Genomic DNA, 19,032 nt, shown 5'->3' with positions numbered 1-19,032 from the left:
CACAATGTTCCGTTTAATCATTTATTGTTTCTTTCTCAGTGGAATACCACAAATAATGTATAAAATATGCACAGGTTATCCTGAAGTTAACAAATAGATATCAAAAACAGTAACAATTCTTTCTAGTGGAAAGCCACAATGTTATCACGTGGAAATCCAAAATCTAACTGTTTATTTTTTCTATCTTTACAATATTTCTTAAAAAAATGGTTTCGTGTTAAAACTTTAACATCTTTGTTTCTTAAATTACAAAATAACAAATCAGGTTTCAATACAAAATAATGTAACATATCAACATAGAACTTATAACAACAATCATCATCTGGACATTTTATAAGTCATAAGACGTTTTTTGGAAAACCAAAACTTAAACATTCTTTGCGATGAATTTAATACTGAAATGAGTAAATTTCAAAATGCACAAAATGTAAAGCTATTACGTTATAACACCGATAAACATAATAACAGTTACGGTAATAGATTTATTGACTTTTTACAATTAAATAATATGTATATATTAAATGATTGAACTTCTGGTGATTACACCGGAAGTACTACTTGTAAAGGTACCAGTACCGTCGATTATTTTATATGTAATTCAAATCTGTTTAAAAATGTACTCGATCTTACTGTTAAAGATTGTTGTCCCATTTTATCAGATGCACATAATCCTATTGTTTTAACATTGAATACAAACCAAATTGAAATTGTTGAACATGTTAATAATACTGAACCATCTATTAAATTATGGGACAATAAGAAAAGTGAAAGCTTTTTACAGAAATTTGACATAAATCTTATAGAGGAATTAAATGAAAAACTTGACATTTTGAAAAATAGCGACAATTTTAATCAGCAAAATGCAGATGATTAAGTTACAAATATCTCCTCACTATTTCTTAAAACTTCTGAGGAAGCATTTGGCTATAAAATTAAAAACAACAATAAAGTAGTAAATAACAATAGCTCTTGGTTTGGATATCAGTGTATGAAAGCAAGAAGAAACTTTCATAGAGCGAAATATTTATATGAATTAAGAAAAACTGACGAAAACAAATATAATCTTAAAGAAAAAAGTAAGATATACAAAAATACTATGCGTTCGTTTAAATATAAACATTTGAATAGAAACATTGATAAATTTCGCAAATTAAAAATCAAAGACCCCAGGAAATATTGGAATTTACTTCATAATAATAACAGTCAATGCAAAACGGAAGCAAGTATCGATGAAATGTATGAATTTTTCAGAAATGTTAATTTTTCAAATGATGGGACAATTAATGACAATAACACATTTGATCTAGAAAATAATGAGCAATCAAACCAAAACGAATCTATCAATTGTACTATAACATATGAAGAGATTGATAAGGCAGTAAAAATGTTGAAAAATAATAAAGCATGTGGGTTAGACCAAATAGATAACGAACAAATAAAATGTTCATATAGTTTAATGAAAGATACGTATTTCAAACTTTTTAATTTAGTATTTGAAAAAGGTGTTATACCTGAAATGTGGACTATTGGGATAATAAATCCAATATATAAAAACAAAGGTGATGCTAGTAAACCTGAAAATTATAGACCTATAACACTTCTAAGCTGTTTGGGAAAACTTTTTACCAGTATAATAAATAATAGGTTACTACTTATGCAGATGAAAATAATATAATAAATAATAGTCAAGCAGGTTTTAGGAAGGGGTTTTCAACCACAGACCAAATTTTTGTATTACATCATTTAATCAATTACGTTAATAACAGTAAAAATAAATTATTCTGTGCTTTTATCGATCTCAAACAAGCCTTTGATACAGTCTGGAGAAATGGTCTTTGGCAAAAGCTCTTTAATCTTAATATAACAGGAAAATGTTTAAATCTCATTAAAAACATGTACGATAACATTAAATCGTGTGTCAGAGTTAACTTTGAAGTTTCATTTTTTTTCCCTAGTAACATAGGCGTACTTCAAGGAGAGAATTTGTCCCCTCTACTTTTTTCAATGTTTTTGAACGACCTTAGCGATTATTTTGCAAATAGTAATGACACTATGGGAATCACGGTACAAAATGACCAAAACGCAGACGAAATTCGTGATTTTTTAAAGATATTAATATTACTTTACGCTGATGACACTGTTATTTTATCTGAATCGGTTGAAGATTTTCAAAAATTATTACATTTGTATGAAAATTATTGTAAAATATGGAAACTTACTGTAAATACATCTAAATCTAAAATCGTAGTATTTTCTAAAGGACGACAACAAAACTATAATTTTATCTTGAACAACGAAAAATTAGAGGTAGTAACGGAGTACAAGTATCTAGGAGTTTTATTTTGTAAAAGTGGATCATATACTAAAACTAAAAAGCATATAGCATTACAAGCTACTAGAGCAATGTATAGTTTAATAAGAAACTCAAATCGACTTAGTTTACCAATTGATATCCAAATAGATCTTTTTAATAAAACAATAAAACCTATTCTTCTTTATGGGGCGGAAATATGGGGATATGGTAATATAGAAGTGATTGAACGAGTTCAATTAAAATTTTTAAAGTATATTTTAAATATGAAAAGATCCACCCCAAATTATATGGTGTACGGAGAAACAGGCTGCCTGCCACTATCTATTGATATAAACGGAAGAATAATCATGTTTTGGGCTAGATTAAAAAAGGACGATGTAAATAACCATCAAAAGAAATTGTCGTCTCTATTATACAGTATTACATATAATCTTTCAAAAAACTTAAGTGAAAATAATTTGAGAAAAAGAAATTCCTTGGATTGCAAACTTAAGACAAATTTTTATAAATTGCGGTTTATGTAATATATGGGATACACAAAATTTTGGGAACGAGAAGTGGTTAAAATTAGCAATTAGACAGAAACTAAAAGATATTTTTCTAAATGATTGGTTTTCCGTTATTCAAAACTCTAGCAAAAGTACATTCTACAGAATATTCAAAAAAGAATTTAAATTCGAAAAATACCTTTTATCAACCCCTAAACCTTTTCTTCGTTACATGATAAAATTTCGTACACGTAACCATAGATTACCAATAGAAACCGGAAATTGGGCCCGAATACCAATCAATCAAAGAATGTACTTCTTGTAACAATAAAATAGGCGACGAATTTCATTACTTATTTGAATGTGTTTTGCTTAATGATGAAAGAAAGAAATTTTTGAAACCCTATTATTACAGACGTGCAAAGACATTCAAACTAGAACAACTAATTAATACAGAAAACAAGAGCGAATATTTGAAATTATTTAAATTAGTTAAAAAAATAATTTTAAGATAATCAAATTAGTATTCACCTCATATGTGATTACTTACATTACTACGGAAGCGTATCAGGGCCTACAGTTGGTGAGATGTTTTGCGCTAAGTCGACTTATTTTTATTCGCATTGATAAGATGTTTTTGCATTTCTCATTAAAATTTACTGACAAAGATGAGAAGCTTTTAGGCATTGCAACTGATTTTTTCTTGATATGTTTGAAGCTTTTGTCTCTTCGACAAAAATCCTGTCGAAACTTCTTGATTTCACGACTTTGCTGAAATATTTAGTAAGACGCAAAGACGTTACTTGCATTGACAAATAGCTCACGTTATTCAACAAAGTTTTTTTGCAATGATTAAAAACTTCTACGTATTACGTATTAATCATAACTTCTTCATGGAATGTTTTATGTTTTACGTATTAATCATAACGTCTTCATGGAATGTTTTTGGTCAAAACGAGAAGAAACAAGTTTACATGACGTGAAACTTTTAGATAGGTGGAGGCCCTGATAAGCTTCCGTACATTACATTCCAAGACTATTATAAGAATATTTCACAGATTAATCTTTTATTACCCATAGTAAAGTTTTTGTTTGTTATAATATTTGTCTAAATAGTATGACACTTTTTTCATTTAGCTTATAAGTATGAGTCTATAAATGTCATTGTAAAGGTTTAAAATATTATGTCGTACATAATTGTACATCACTTGTCAATTGTTAATTTGTAACTATTCTCATAGTTTGTCGATAAAAAAAAGAAAGGTAATATAAAACGAAATTATACCCTTAGAGAGTGTCTAAATTACGTCACTCCACGGTTTTTTTGTGGTAACATATTTACTAAGAACTTTAACAATTTTTGGTTTTGATACATTGTTAATTGAACGTTCTGCAGTTCAGCAAATGATATGAATAAATACTCTTTTTACGGATTATTTTACCACTCAAATTATATAATTATACATTGTACATTTGTTTAAAGAGCTTCTACTAACATTGTACTTATTACTAACCACATTTATTCATGTTAACATGAAATGTGTGTAATAAAGGAAATTTCACTTGACTTGACTTGACATGATAAAACTTTTAGCACCATCGATTGGACAAGGAGGAAAAGCCACATTTAATCTTCCGGTTACATAATCATTAATTTGACATCTATTATTAAAAAATATAATATCTGTAAGTTGACAAATTACATATTAAGTTTTGTAAAAGCATTTTAGGTGTTAAAAAACAAACTCCGGACAACGCAGTACTCGGAGAACTTGGTAGATTCCCTTTAACAGTTTTATGTCAAGAAAGAGCACTAAAATATTGGATAAAAATAAAGAAACAGTCTATACCAGAATTGTTTAGTGTATATAGTGATCAAGTACATAACTTTAGAGGATCTTCTTGGGCTAAAAGTATTCACAATATAATTAATAACTTAGGGTTTTCAAATTGTATAGAGAATTTTGAAAATAATTGTTACTATATTGTATTATTCAAACAACGTTTAAGAGATCAATTTGTGCAGAAATGGCACGAATCTATTGAATTAATGCCAAAACTCGATTACTATAGAATGTATAAAAATGATTTTTGTTTTGAAGAGTATCTTAATATTGTTGATAATAGTAAATTAAGGAGACAACTTTCAATTTTTAAGCTAAGTTCTCATACATTAGAAATTGAAACCGAAAGATATATTGGGGTTGAAAGAAATGCGAGATTATGTAAACTTTGTTCTCAGTAAGCTGTTGAATCGGAGTATCATTTTCTTTTATGCTGTCCATTATATAGAGATTTAAGAATCAAATACAAATTGCCACACACTTTTCCAAATCTAAATAAATTTTCTAGATTAATGACAAATTCTACAAGAAAAAATCTATATCATTTAAGCAAATTCTTGAGAGATGCATTTGATAGAAGAAACGGACAATTATAAAATAAATATTAAAACAATCTTAGATCTTTGCTATGATTGATATTAAATTGTCGATATACCAAAAATAATCTTTACACAATATATGCATTGTTATGTAAAATGTTCATTCAATGTAAGTTTGCTTTTGTTAGATTTATTATTGTGTGTTTGCCATATGTATATTTATGCCGAATTGCAAATAAAATTTTGACTTTGAAATTTCACACATTGTTTTGAAAATATGACCTTGATAGAAATTGATTATATTTATAAATATTTGTGCTTAAAAAAGAAAAAATTATCATGCATATTTATTCATATTTTTTTAAAGAATTTTATCATTTTTCGACTGCACAACAAAAGCAATAGAAATATGGTGAATAATACTTCAAAATTAGTCTTTAATTGCACATAACATGGAACTTTCTACTTTTATACAGAACCTTTTTACTTTTCTTTAAAGCTCAGTAAATTTTTCTCAAGATTGATTTTCTTGAAATATTTTGGCTTATCTGGAGGTATGCATGTTTCCATTTTCTGAGTCATGTAACTGCACACATATTGGAGCTTTAGATGACATTTTATTGTTAACAATTGTCGAATGTTGACTGGATATCAGGCAATGTCATCATTATTAACTGTTCCCCAAGACTAAAATCATATATTCACCAGCAAAGTTGTTGGCGAACCATTTTGGTGAACAGTAAATGTTGCTATTTGTCAAACAAATCTGATTACAAATGCCAAAATGACATCTGATCATATTTCCTTATCTTCATGCAGACGAATGAAACTTACAGGTGCATTTATAATAGGCGTTGCTAGCAATATTTTTATCTAAATAAATGTGCCAAATCTAATATATACTGCCCTCCCATTTTCTTTAATACTAAAAAGGATTATCTTTAAAGTACACATTAGCGTTTACGTGCTATATAATTCACATGAATGAACACGTCACACCTCGTTGACTAATTGACTAACTGTCAACATTTACAAAATGCCTCCCCGAATTTAAATAATTGTTTACGGTGATCGGTTTTAGACTATTCATTATATCAATGCCCTTCTTCTCCGATTTCATGACTTTTTGTTAAATTATGTAAGATACCATGTTATCCATACAAAAAGACATGCTTGACTTTGATATCTTAAAAGTAACACAATTTTAGCGCTGAACTAGCAGTGATTTTAAAACTGACAAGAATTATTTACGTCAAAATATTTTATTATATTTTAATAAAACAGAATATTTTCCAATCCTAATGTTTTGTTAAGAGATATTTAAACATGCTTTCAAGGTTTTGTTTTCACTTTATATTTTATGTATATTAAAAGGCTTGATGTGTGGCGTTTCTATTTGTTTGTTAGCAAATCTCAAATGTAACATAAAATCGAGACTGTTCAATCATTAATATGTGTGGTGGCTTTTAAAGGTTTTGAGGTATATTTGAGTTGGATAGCCGAGACAAAAGTCGTAAAAACAACAAACGCAGTAACAAATCAGTCTAATATTTATTAAAACATAATTGTTTGCTGCAATCCTTTGTGAAAAACCTTTATTGAAGGAATATCAATCTTAATAAATACTTCATCTTAGAAATAGCTTAAGTTCTATTTTTGCTAATAGCTACATAACATGTTTTCAAAAGTTTTGACCGCGTGCTACATGACTTGTATAATAATGGATTTATGATTAATTTTCTTTTTCCGGTCTGGTTGCTGTAATCTATACCTCAATGTGGCAAATATGGTTACTAATATCAATTTTTAACAAATTATTGGACAATATATCTCTGCCCTTATTTAACCCCAAGTAAATAGATAAGATACATTTCCTTATATCAATGAATCACTTTTTATGACGTGTAACGTCACAGAAAATAAGAGATTTTTTTTTTTGAAAGTACGGGTTTCGTAACAGGAAATAACAAGTTGTACCCACGTATTGCGATATTCCATGTGACCTTTTGCAAACACTTTTTCTCTACAATAATTATATATATCAACTTTTACTCTAGATTATAACACTGGGAATAATCTGAAAAAGATAATCACAATTATATACAAATTATGTACATTATTTTTTATCAACAAATTAGAGAGAAATCAGGAGTTGTTTTTAACCTTTTCTTATCTTTTGGTCTGGCATTAATGATATAAATGTATTGATCAAACAAATATTCAGAAATAATTATGCTGCTAATTATGGCACATTACTGTCAATTGTAAATGTCAGGAAATTGTATAAAACGACCAGGATTTATACAAGTTCACTGCAGTTAGGAACAATGCTTTTCAAAGGGCTTTTTCTAGCATGTAAGATTTTTATATACATATATCTTCTATAATCATTACTTTTGTAAAGATGATATACACTTGAATTATTATTTGAACGAGTTTGTTATTTTAAACTATGCATGTGTTTTATTTTTAGGCATTATGAACAAATAACGTCATTTGATTTAATTTGCTGATATGATAATTTATATGATAATATATACGTGTTGCTTTACTTTTGTTGCAATGTTTAATATGAACTAAAACATTTCTAATGTTAACGATTTTGTACGAGTTAAATGTTTGTTTAATTGTTTGATAAAAAATTCACAATATTTATTGGCGCCGGTTAATCAAAAACAGTTTAAATCCTATAAATGTAATTACCAAGTGTCTTTTTCATGTCACACTTGACCAGTATTTAATGTTAGTACAATCTCATTTAACAGTGATCGCAGGTGAGTGTATATCTGTGACATGGGCTGCAAAACGTGTAGATGCTCACTTACGGGCTAGAGAGACAATGAACAGACGTAGAAGTCAGGAGGAGACCCTTCAACGGAGAGATGAAACTTCACTAGACACTACCGAATTGTTTCAACTTTCTCAAGGTATATACTTGCAAGATCATTGCCAAAATCAATATTGAAGTTTCACATTCCTTCCATTGGTCCAATAGACAAATTGGCTAAGAGACGGGACTGTGAAAATGCGTTTTTGTTACCAGCATTAAGATATTTCTTTTTAAATTCAGCCATTCTAACAGCTGTAGAAATCATGCGATCAACTTTCTGCAACTTATAATGATGTTAATTCTTTTTGTAAATAATCATTTCATAAAAGTTACAGAACATGAACTATATACCCAATCACGCATTTTAGTCCTTCAATAAAATCATACTGTCCACAATAGGGTATAATACGGGGCATAACAATAGCATTACACTGCGGGCACCGAAGGCATAATTTATCAATGTCTAATTTTAGAAATGAATTATTTATACTCGCCACCGAGCGCCGATATAGGTGAATCCTTCAGAAGAGTATTAGCCACTAGAGATTTTAAAGGAAAATGTGAGATATTGAAAGATGCCCCCAAGTCCATAAGCTTCTCGTGGTTCTTTAGGCTGTTTTAAGTACTCATACCCGGGACTTTAATGTAAAGTCTAATTCCAAAAACTATTAAGTAAATTTAGTTGCCAGGGAATTGAACGCGCAGTGTCGAGATTATAAGTCTCGTACTCTAACCGATTGAGCTATATTATACGCGTAGATGAAATTTAGTTAATTTATTACTTCAATATGTTTGAATAACAAATATTGTATCATTCATAGATAATTAAATAATAGACACATAATATCACCTCAATATTAATAATCCACACAGAAAAAAAAACAAGCAATTATCATAGTATTGCAAGCAATCCATAAGTCCCCTACCGGTTAGAACCCCAGCAACATTCTGATTTCAATTTAACCAGTGAATGAATGACATGGATGAACTTAAATCTTTCGAGTTCTAAGGGTGTCTATTTCACAGTAATGTGTTAAGTTTCCCTACCTAGTAAGGAAATTATGTTTATACAACCTTGTCATATTATTACGATGTATGATTTTAAAGTAAATCCTATAAGGAATGAAGAAGTTGGAGTAAAAAATACCAATTTCTCGAAAAAAATCTAAGTTCAAGGGGGACATAATTCTGGAAATAGTCTTGCTAGAGTATTTAACCTTCTCAAAAATGTTGAGTGATAATAAGAAACATATATATGAAGTTTGAAGTAGATACATTAGGAAATAAAGAAGTTATTTTAAAAAGACAACATTTTTTTTTCATAAAAATTCTAAGTTCAAGGGAGGTAATACTGATAATTTTTGTGCTAGAGTTGTAAACCTTGTCACATATGATGTGGTTGATGACCAGAAACTTATATTTAAAGTTTGAAGTAAACACCTTAAGAAATAAAGAACTTATAGTGAAAAAGCTGAAAAATTTAAATCAGAAATCTTGAAATCCAGACTATTTGTTGCCATAGCAACCAGAATTTTCAACATAGGAAGAAAAGAAAAAGATGTGCATAATCTGCAGACTGCCATCTACCCATATTTTAAGTTTCATAAAAATATTTTCAGTACTTTTTGAGTTATCACTGGATCCAGTTTATTTGTTAAATTAGCCATATTTTCAGACTATTTGTTGCCATAGCAACCAGAATTTTCAACATAGAGAGAAAAGAAAAAGACGTGCATAATCTCCATACTGCCATCTATCCATATATCAAGTTTCATAAAAATATTTTCAGTACTTTTTTCGTTATCGCGGGATCCAGTTTTGTGGATGGACGGACTGACGGACTGACAGACAGACAGACAGACAGACAGACAGACTGACAGACAGACAGACAGACGGACGGAGGGTAAACCTAAAGTCCCCTCCGGTTAAACCGGTAGGGGACTAATAAAGTATACATATATGAAAACAAATGTATCATATTTTAGGAAATAAAATGATTATTAAAACCTATTCATACTCAGTAATCTACGTTGATACATATTAACTTATATAAAGAATGTGAATGCGTCACTGCGACCTTGACCGTGATCTAGAAAAGAAAACTCAAATCTGTGCTTCGCACATCGTTTCAATACTATTTTTTCTGTCTGATTATCAGTTTAAATCTCTTACCATTGGTTCAAAGTAATACAGGATGGACAAGTATGACATTGACATTGATCCGAGAAAGCCCAAATCTTCTCTCTGCACATCGTCTCATTGGTCTTATTAGTAGTTCGGATGTCCTTCAACTGGTTTAAAAGATATAAAGTGGACATTAAATTGCTTACAGACGAACGAAGATATGAATATTTAGTGTTTATATGCTTTGATCTGTATGCGACATCCCATACACATCAATGACAATTATTACTTAAACCGACGATTTATGTATTTTCCTTCTTCATTTCTCGTTTTAGGTGAATCGCTTACGGATGTGCTTGAATCTGACGATGCCATTGGAACCACTGTAGAACGTCTTGAAGAAACTTACAATGGTATACCAGTTTATGACGCGGTCGTAACTGTTCGAAAAACGAAAAATGGACAGCTGACAGGCGATGCATCAGGTATTCTGATACAAGAAATAGATAAAGATTTAGAAGACACAGAGGCCAAACTTTCCGATATAGAAACTCTTCATATAGCATCAAAAGCGGAGGGTGATGATTTAGCTGATATAAGTGGAAGTAAGTTTAGAAGAATAATATTTACGGATTCAAATAACAGAGCCAGGTTAGCCAATGTTGTTAGCTATTTGGTGGATGGTGTGAAACGTCCAATTTATATAATTGATGTTAAAAATGGAGAAATTTTAAAAAATTGGCAAGGTTTTACCACATATCCATGTTGTGAAAGGAAGTATAAAGCCTGGGGTGGAAATGAGAAGAAAGGTCTATTAACATACGGTGATATGCCTTATTGTCTTACTCCCACAATCATCAATAGGACATGCTATCTTGAAAATGATTATGTACGTGTTGTAGATATGCAGAACACAATGTTTGAGAATATAACTGAAACTGCTAGTTTTGAATGCGAAAAGGGATATGGTGACAACGTTAACGGTGCCTATTCACCTGCAATTGACGCATTCTTTTATGGAACAGTCGTCGGAAAGATGTTTGAAGAATGGTTTACCTCAACTCCACTTAAAAGCAAAGTTGTTCTTCGAGTTCATTATGGCGATCTCTATCAAAATGCGTTTTGGAACGGTGAAAATACAACATTTGGTGATGGCGGTTTCATGATGTATCCGCTTACGTCTCTTGATGTTGTAAGTCATGAAGTTGGACATGGCGTAACCGAACAAGGCTCTAATCTTGAATATAGAGGGGAATCAGGTGGTATAAATGAAGCCTTTTCAGATATAATGGGCGAAGCAGCAGAGGACTATCTACTAAATGCTGACTTTGTCACTGGTTTCTCTATAATGAAGAGTTTACCATATTTACGAGAGTTCGAAAGACCAGAAAAAGACAATATGTCAATCAGTAATGTTGATGACATGACCGAACACGAAGACCCCCATTTCAGCAGTGGTGTCTACCGGAGAGTGTGGTGGGTCCTTATCAAAGACGAAGGTGTACCTATTCGTGATGCTGCAGGTGTGTTCTTGTATGCTAACAGAATGTACTGGCACAGCACAGCATCATTTTACGATTGCTCATGTGGTACATTAAAAGCGGCATTAGATCTTGGCCATGATACTGCTCCATATAGGAGGGCGTTCAAAGATGTTGGACTGGAAGATTGTGACATCAGTACTCACGTTTTTGGCTTGAACAATAACGTCACGCAAACCGGCATTCATGTGAGCGCTACAGTTGAACCCGTTTTCAAAATGGAAACACCGGAGTGGGCTGAAACTCTTATTGTTGATGTCTCCGAAAGCTCGCTGAAACGAGACGTCAGTATAGATAACGGTGCAAACATCCTGATAACCGTAATGACAAACGGTTGGGAAAATACTGGTGATGAGTGCGACAGTGCTGTTATTGTTACTAGTGGTATTAACAGAGTCTTTGTTGATGACGCTGCAGACGAAAAATATTTTTTCAGATTATCCCTTTCAAATGACACTTTCATCTTCCCCGAGGTCGTCAACAATTCCTCAATCTACTTCAACACAACACTTGATTACAGTTCCTACTTAGTCGATCTCACAGTCGGCTATACTTGCAAACAGAACTTTACATCGGATTACATGGGAACATGGATGTACAATATGGATTGTGACATGTAGCTCAGATACATTTCTAGCATTAAAGCTTGAATACAACGAAATCTTGCAATTTATAGCAATCCTGACTAAAAAATGATTATAAAGAAACAATATAGACTTTACTTTCCTTATATGAATATGCAAATATATAAACAATAGCAAGTCAATATTTCTTGTAGATTTTTTCTTTATTATTCCTAATCAATATTCTAAGATCAATGTCTAATTCTCTAAGAGCTAACAAACAAGGTAAAGGAGTTTTAATCATTTTAAAAAGTGCAAACATTTGCTATTATAAATGTATACTTTATGGATATGTTCCTAACTTTGTGTTATAAAGTTCCGCTTCACCACCCTCTTGAGTAATTGCAGTCCATTTTGTGCCATTGATATCTTTTTATGAATTTCATACATAAACATGGCATACATTTGTATGTATTTATTACAAAATTTATAAAGTGACAGATATGAAAATATATTAAGATTGTTGAATCCGTACAGTACTATATTATATATTATTATACAATGAATTCAAATATACGTTTCTTTTATTCATTATCAATAATGAAGCCTTGTGTGATTATTCCTTTGCTGTAGCAATATACATGTACATGCAACATAACAAAATGATTTTTACATGAATTATATATAAACAATTAAATCGTTAAAGCTATTGAAAGACATATACATGTAACATTTAATTGGTTAAATGCACAGGAATAAATAAATAATGCATCTTTAGAAATGGAAAGCGTTGAAATAATGATTTTAGAGCATGTTATTTGCTTATCACTTGAATAAAGCAGCACCGAAAGTCAAATTATTAATCGTTATTAAATAAGCAAAATCAAAGTACTATTTTGTATTCATATAAAATACTAAATGAGTAGTAATGTACTGATTGTCAAAAGGCAACATTAGCCGAAGCTTGTTCAAGTTATAAACTTATTTAGTAACTTTCTGGAAACTATAGCAGGGCATTAATAATAAAAAGCTGATGAGAATTAAGCTATAAGTATTTCTGGGGCATAATGGGCCTTTAATTGGGACTACAAAGTGTACCAACGGATAACAACGTTCTTGAAACGTACCCCACTATAACATCCAGCTAGGAAATGCAGCGATTTGGGATGATTTCTTAAAAATAACAGTCTTAGTTTTTGTGTGTAAGCCTTTATTAACAGTTTATATGACAATGACAAAGTTTGTGCATAATTAATTATGAATGATCAATAAATTCCAAGTAAGTTTGTGACGGGTCGATAATATAGTACAGAAACCAACTATGGGCGTGAAAATGTGCAAATGTGCAAATGGTCACAGCCTCTGTAGAAGTAGATACTTTTCCAATGTAAATGAATATAAGTTAACCAAAGAAATGAGATGAAGATGATTTTTTAATTTTATTTCACTAGTGAACCTCTGACCCGTAAAAGATGACAATTAAAAGTGAAAGGGACATGAAAGGCAAACGGTTCAAAGAAGTTAAGAATATTAAAAAGAATCTATGGACTTTTTTCACATTGAAACATATAAAGCAGACAAAAGAACCGAACAGATACAACACACATCGAGTGACTAGTTCACACGTATTGCACGGATAAACTCGACGACGGAAATGTCGAGTTTAATGAACATAATTATACAAAATAATAACCCGCATAAACAAAAATATGGAAAGCCACAGCTGCCGTTAATACATAACTTCATTATTTGAAAAGTTTTTTCAGACAGACTCGGCATGGTTACCGTCGTTAACAATTATCCTTGAGCTACATATTCCGGTATGCACCGTCAGCCGGTGTAAGATCCTTATATAACATATCAATTTATTACAGGTTTAATTCTTGATAGTTTAAACGCTTGTGCTCTCCCAAACGGATAAATAATCTAAATGATTACAACATGGTATAGGTGAGCTATTATGATACCCTGTGTCCGGCGTCCGTCGTCTGTAGCCTATCGTTAAATTTCCTAAATCCTTACACCAATAGTCATGAAACTATACAGGAATGATCCTTAGGTGGTCTTTCCAAAATTGCTGAAATGGACCTGGTCTGTTTGATGCCAACGGTAATAATAGAAAAGCCTTTAAACCTTTCTTAACATTTTGGTTAATTTTTTATGAAAGTACATAAGTATAATCCATAGATGGACGTAAAATTACCCATATGGTTCTGGTTTGTTGGAGAAGACCTTTACAAAAAATTGAAAAAAGTGTAAAATGACATCTTGTCCCAAATTGCCCAATAGATTTTGATGAAAATCAACAGAAATGATCATTGGGTAGTACATTATTGCCCTCTTGTGTAGAAATAGTGGTCCCTCTGTGTCCAGAATTATAGAAATAACACTACGTGTTGCGAGCAGGAATGTACGTGTCATTTGTTTAATCTTTTTTCTTGAATTTACGTCAATTTTGATTCATTTGTTTTGTAATATCTCGGCGTATCATCCATATAGTCTTAATCGGCTTTGCTGGATAACTTAACCAGTGATTGCTGATTTCTCTGCATGTGACCGACCCACTTTTCCTACATTGTCTCAGAATCATCGTTGAGACTCCATGTCTGAGGTCAATAATCCCGGGAATTTTGCCTTGTCCGGGGATCGAACAAAGAGTCCGATAGTTACCACTATTGAGCCACGCGGGCAGACTTGTGAGTCGTTTCATTGACAATCTGATTTAGAAAATAAAAACGTTGTATTGGCTAGGGCAGTCATGAAAAGGTTTTAATTGAACCATTTATGTAATACAAGACACGTATTTTATGTATTGTCCAGGTCAAGCAAATATAACTGGCAAGACGAACTTGTTTGGTATGAGATAAAACACAACACTTAGGTTGAATGAAATAGGGCATTTATTAAATGCCATAAATGACAAATGTTACATAATAACAAACATGACAAATGTTACATAATAACAAACATGGCATGTACATATTTGTATCGAAATAACCAAACTGGGAGGTAAAAACCGCCAGATTATGATAACATTGTAATGTAATTCAAATAGATTACAATCTTAACAAAAGTTATGTAAGATGACAAAGTTGAACCAAAAACCATCTACATAAATATAATAAAATGGATTGCTGATCAAAAACAATTGACCAGAAAAATTAAATATTTTCCAAATCGTGGTCGACTCGCCCAGGAAAAACCATAGTTTGGAAACCTGTGCCCTTTTATCTTGTGTCTAGTACCACTTGATGTAGGGCTCCATCCTTGGAAAATAGTTTAAACATTCTATACATTAAAAAGTGTATAACATATGACTAGATCATAAGTATTTATGACAACAAATAGAAAAATATTTGAAAGAGATAATATAACATCGACTAGTTTTATAAATCTTTGCATGAACAATATACATAATATTATATATATATATATAGTGTATCTCATGAATAGTTGCACAAATAATTGAGATAAACAATAAGTGAAACAACTGATTCATTAAGAATAAATGAAATGGTATTTATATCAACATCAAAAATTGAAAGAGGAGGATGGAGTTGGAGGAGGTGGATTTTAGTAAACAGAAAGGCGAGAATCATTCCTCGCCAAAATTATTTCTTTGTGATAGATCTAATGTAATCATTGGTTAATTAACATCACATGATTTAAGTCTTGATATCGATTGGCTAAGCCGTACTTGGCTAAAACCTGACCCGTAACGGCTAAAAACCTGACCCGTAATATTCTGTACAGTAATGAGTATAGGGACAGAACAATGACATAAATTATTTTATGTGGGCATAAAATCTATTTTATGTATTGTCCAGGTCAAGCAAATATAACTGGCAAGACGAACTTGTTTGGTATGAGATAAAACACAACACTTAGGTTGAATGAAATAGGGCATTTATTAAATGCCATAAATGACAAATGTTACATAATAACAAACATGACAAATGTTACATAATAACAAACATGGCATGTACATATTTGTATCGAAATAACCAAACTGGGAGGTAAAAACCGCCACAAAGGGAACCTTCCGCCACCCAGGGAGACTTGACTAGGGATGAGCTTGACCTGTAATAAGGATTGAAACAGAGGGGCTAAATTTGCCGAAGTTACCATTAATTTAATCAAGTCATGTTAGGACAAAAATGTTACGACAAATCATATATCTAATGACAATATTATTATATGTGTAGAATTAATGTCTAACATTTAAATGGATCCTGACTTGTTCTTTAAATATATGTGGACTGCAGCCTTAAACTGTCAGGCACATTACAGGATATGCTTATATATTATAAATATAAAGAAATTTACTCACTGATAAATTCATTAAGTAGATCTACTTCGAGTCATAATCAAAGCTTATTATATTAATTTGTTAAGACAAAGCAACAAACATAGACTTCATCTGTTCATAGTTTGTATAACAGGGCAGGCAGACAATGCAGTAAAATACTGACTTTAGTACAATATAACTTAAAGACATAGTAAACAAAATACTTATCTTTTGAAATTGTCTGACAAATGAAATGCTTCGGGGCGGCGACCAAGCTGCTGTTCTTATCTCATTGAGGAGACGTAGCTGATCAGAGTAAACAGGTGGCATCCATCTGGTGTAAACAGGTAAATATTGTTTAGACATGTCAACCATGAACCCTTTATTCGCCATAACTATGATCGTTTATGTTTGTTTTGGCATCTGTACAAAACTTGAACTGTTGAACAATGGTAACTTTCAGGACTCGTAAATAGTATGGTATCTACGAAATCTGTAATATGACGAGCAACGTTTTGTGGATAAATTCTGATTTGTAAATGTCATTAGTTCCAACAGTGTCCAAAGGCCGGCACAACTGTTTCCCGACTGATGATGTCTCAAACTTTCAAAGCTCCCAAAAAAGTTGCATTTCTACAAAAATATGTCTGTGAAAATTAAATCCATATCGTAGATTACAATCGTTCTGTCTAAATTCCCGAGTCTCAAATGAGGTGAAATTTAATAACGAATGTAGAAATGTTCATTTGATAATAAATTGTATCCTGTTACGATATCCTGCCCGTGTTGCCGTGAAATGAATTGCCATTTTCGTCACGAAATTGAATATGAAACGGGGGACACCGTCCCTAAAATTCGCTCCCAGCAGATTAATAAGATAACTGTTCATAGTAATACGTAATTAGTTCACTTTAAATAAAGCTTATGACTTCAAAAATAGATAAATTTTAGTAAACAGAAAGGCGAGAATCATTCCTCGCCAAAATTATTTCTTTGTGATAGATCTAATGTAATCATTGGTTAATTAACGTCACATGATTTAAGTCTTGATACCGATTGGCTAAGCCGTACTTGGCTAAAACCTGACCCGTAACGGCTAAAAACCTGACCCGTAATATTCTGTACAGTAATGAGTAAAGGGACAGAACAATGACATAAATTATTTTATGTGGGCATAAAATCTATTAAATATTCATATATACGTATAACATAGGCTCAAAAGTAGCCTGCTTTCTTATTTAATCCAGCTCATTTGTTTAGGATACACTGACATATTCTTTTAATTGAGGGTCATTTGACGCTATTCATTAAATGAAACGAAAATAACGCCATACTGGAGTTTCAATGATCGCCATGAATTTATTCTTCTACAGATGTTTGTTTATTCAATATCATTTTAAAAGATAATGATGATTTTCTTTTAAAAGGACACAATAACAATCTTAACAACCAATATGGTAAATTATAAATATTACAGAATCGATTTGATTGAGTCTGATCACTGGAGGCAATGGAAAATATCATCAACCCCTAATATATAACCCCTAGCATCGTATTAGGTGGAGCTTAAATATTATTGTGGTATCAAATACCAACTTTAGAAAAGGGAGGTCCTGCAAGAAAAATGACATCAAAAATAAATTTGGTTGAAAAGTGCAAACACGGTTTCATTTAGTGTTATTGAGATAAAGCAGAAGCAAGGTAACTGAACGCAATATTTTCAATTTTGCCGCTTTTATGTAGAAAACATATTTGAAAGTGTTAGTTGGTCAGATTGTCACCTTTTTAAATTATCATATCATGTTTCCTCTATTTTGCAGCAGTTCTGATGAAGTGGTTTCAATGACTCCAAGCCTTTTTCAGAAGGTGGAGTAGCTATGCTTTTAACTAGATATTAGAAGATTACGCGATTTCTAAAAGAAGCCATTTGATGAGCCAAATGAGCCGCGTCATGACAAAACCAACATAATGGGTTTACGACCAGCATGCATCCGCGCAGTCTGATCCATGCAGTTCGCTTACAAACCCTATTACAAGTAGGGAAACTGATAGCGAACAGCATGGATCCTAATCAGACTGCGCGGGTGCGCAGGCTGGTCTGGATCCATGCTGGTCTCAAACGCAGGTTTTTGTCATGACGCGGCTCAAATAAAGATGTCTGTGAGCATTCTATGCATTGCAACTTACACATTCATTAAACTCAAATTTTTTGTTGAGCTTCAAAATTAAACTTTTATACATGTATATTACGTGTTAAGAATAGTCTCTACTTTTTGTTTTATATATATAATTTAGGAAGGAACTGGACTTAATGTCATTTTCACTGTCAGTAGCGTTTAACTCGATAAACAGGTAGATTCAGCTAAAAAATATGATTTAAGAAGCAAAAGCTGTCGTGAAACAGTACTCATAACTAACAATATAACATTGCCATAACAAAAGTTCCCACCATTTATATAGAATGTTGATTAAATCTCTTTGATTTTATGAATGACTTATTA

At 31.6% G+C, this 19,032-nt stretch overlaps 1 protein-coding gene across 1 annotated transcript; it reads left to right on the top strand.

The window, feature by feature from the left end:
- The first annotated feature begins 7,380 nt into the window (after positions 1-7,380).
- Positions 7,381-12,448, top strand: LOC132719437 (elastase-like). The gene is made up of 3 exons (XM_060703204.1): positions 7,381-7,540; positions 7,951-8,112; positions 10,475-12,448. Exons 1-3 carry the CDS (start codon positions 7,513-7,515, stop codon positions 12,298-12,300), a joined length of 2,016 nt encoding a protein of 671 aa, XP_060559187.1. The 5' UTR covers positions 7,381-7,512; the 3' UTR covers positions 12,301-12,448.
- Positions 12,449-19,032: the final 6,584 nt, after the last annotated feature.

The sequence above is a fragment of the Ruditapes philippinarum genome, unplaced genomic scaffold (genome assembly GCF_026571515.1).
Source record: "Ruditapes philippinarum isolate M1 unplaced genomic scaffold, ASM2657151v2 ctg1088_1_1_1_1, whole genome shotgun sequence".
Lineage (NCBI taxonomy): Eukaryota > Metazoa > Mollusca > Bivalvia > Venerida > Veneridae > Ruditapes > Ruditapes philippinarum.
This window is presented reverse-complemented; position numbering and strand designations above follow the sequence as displayed.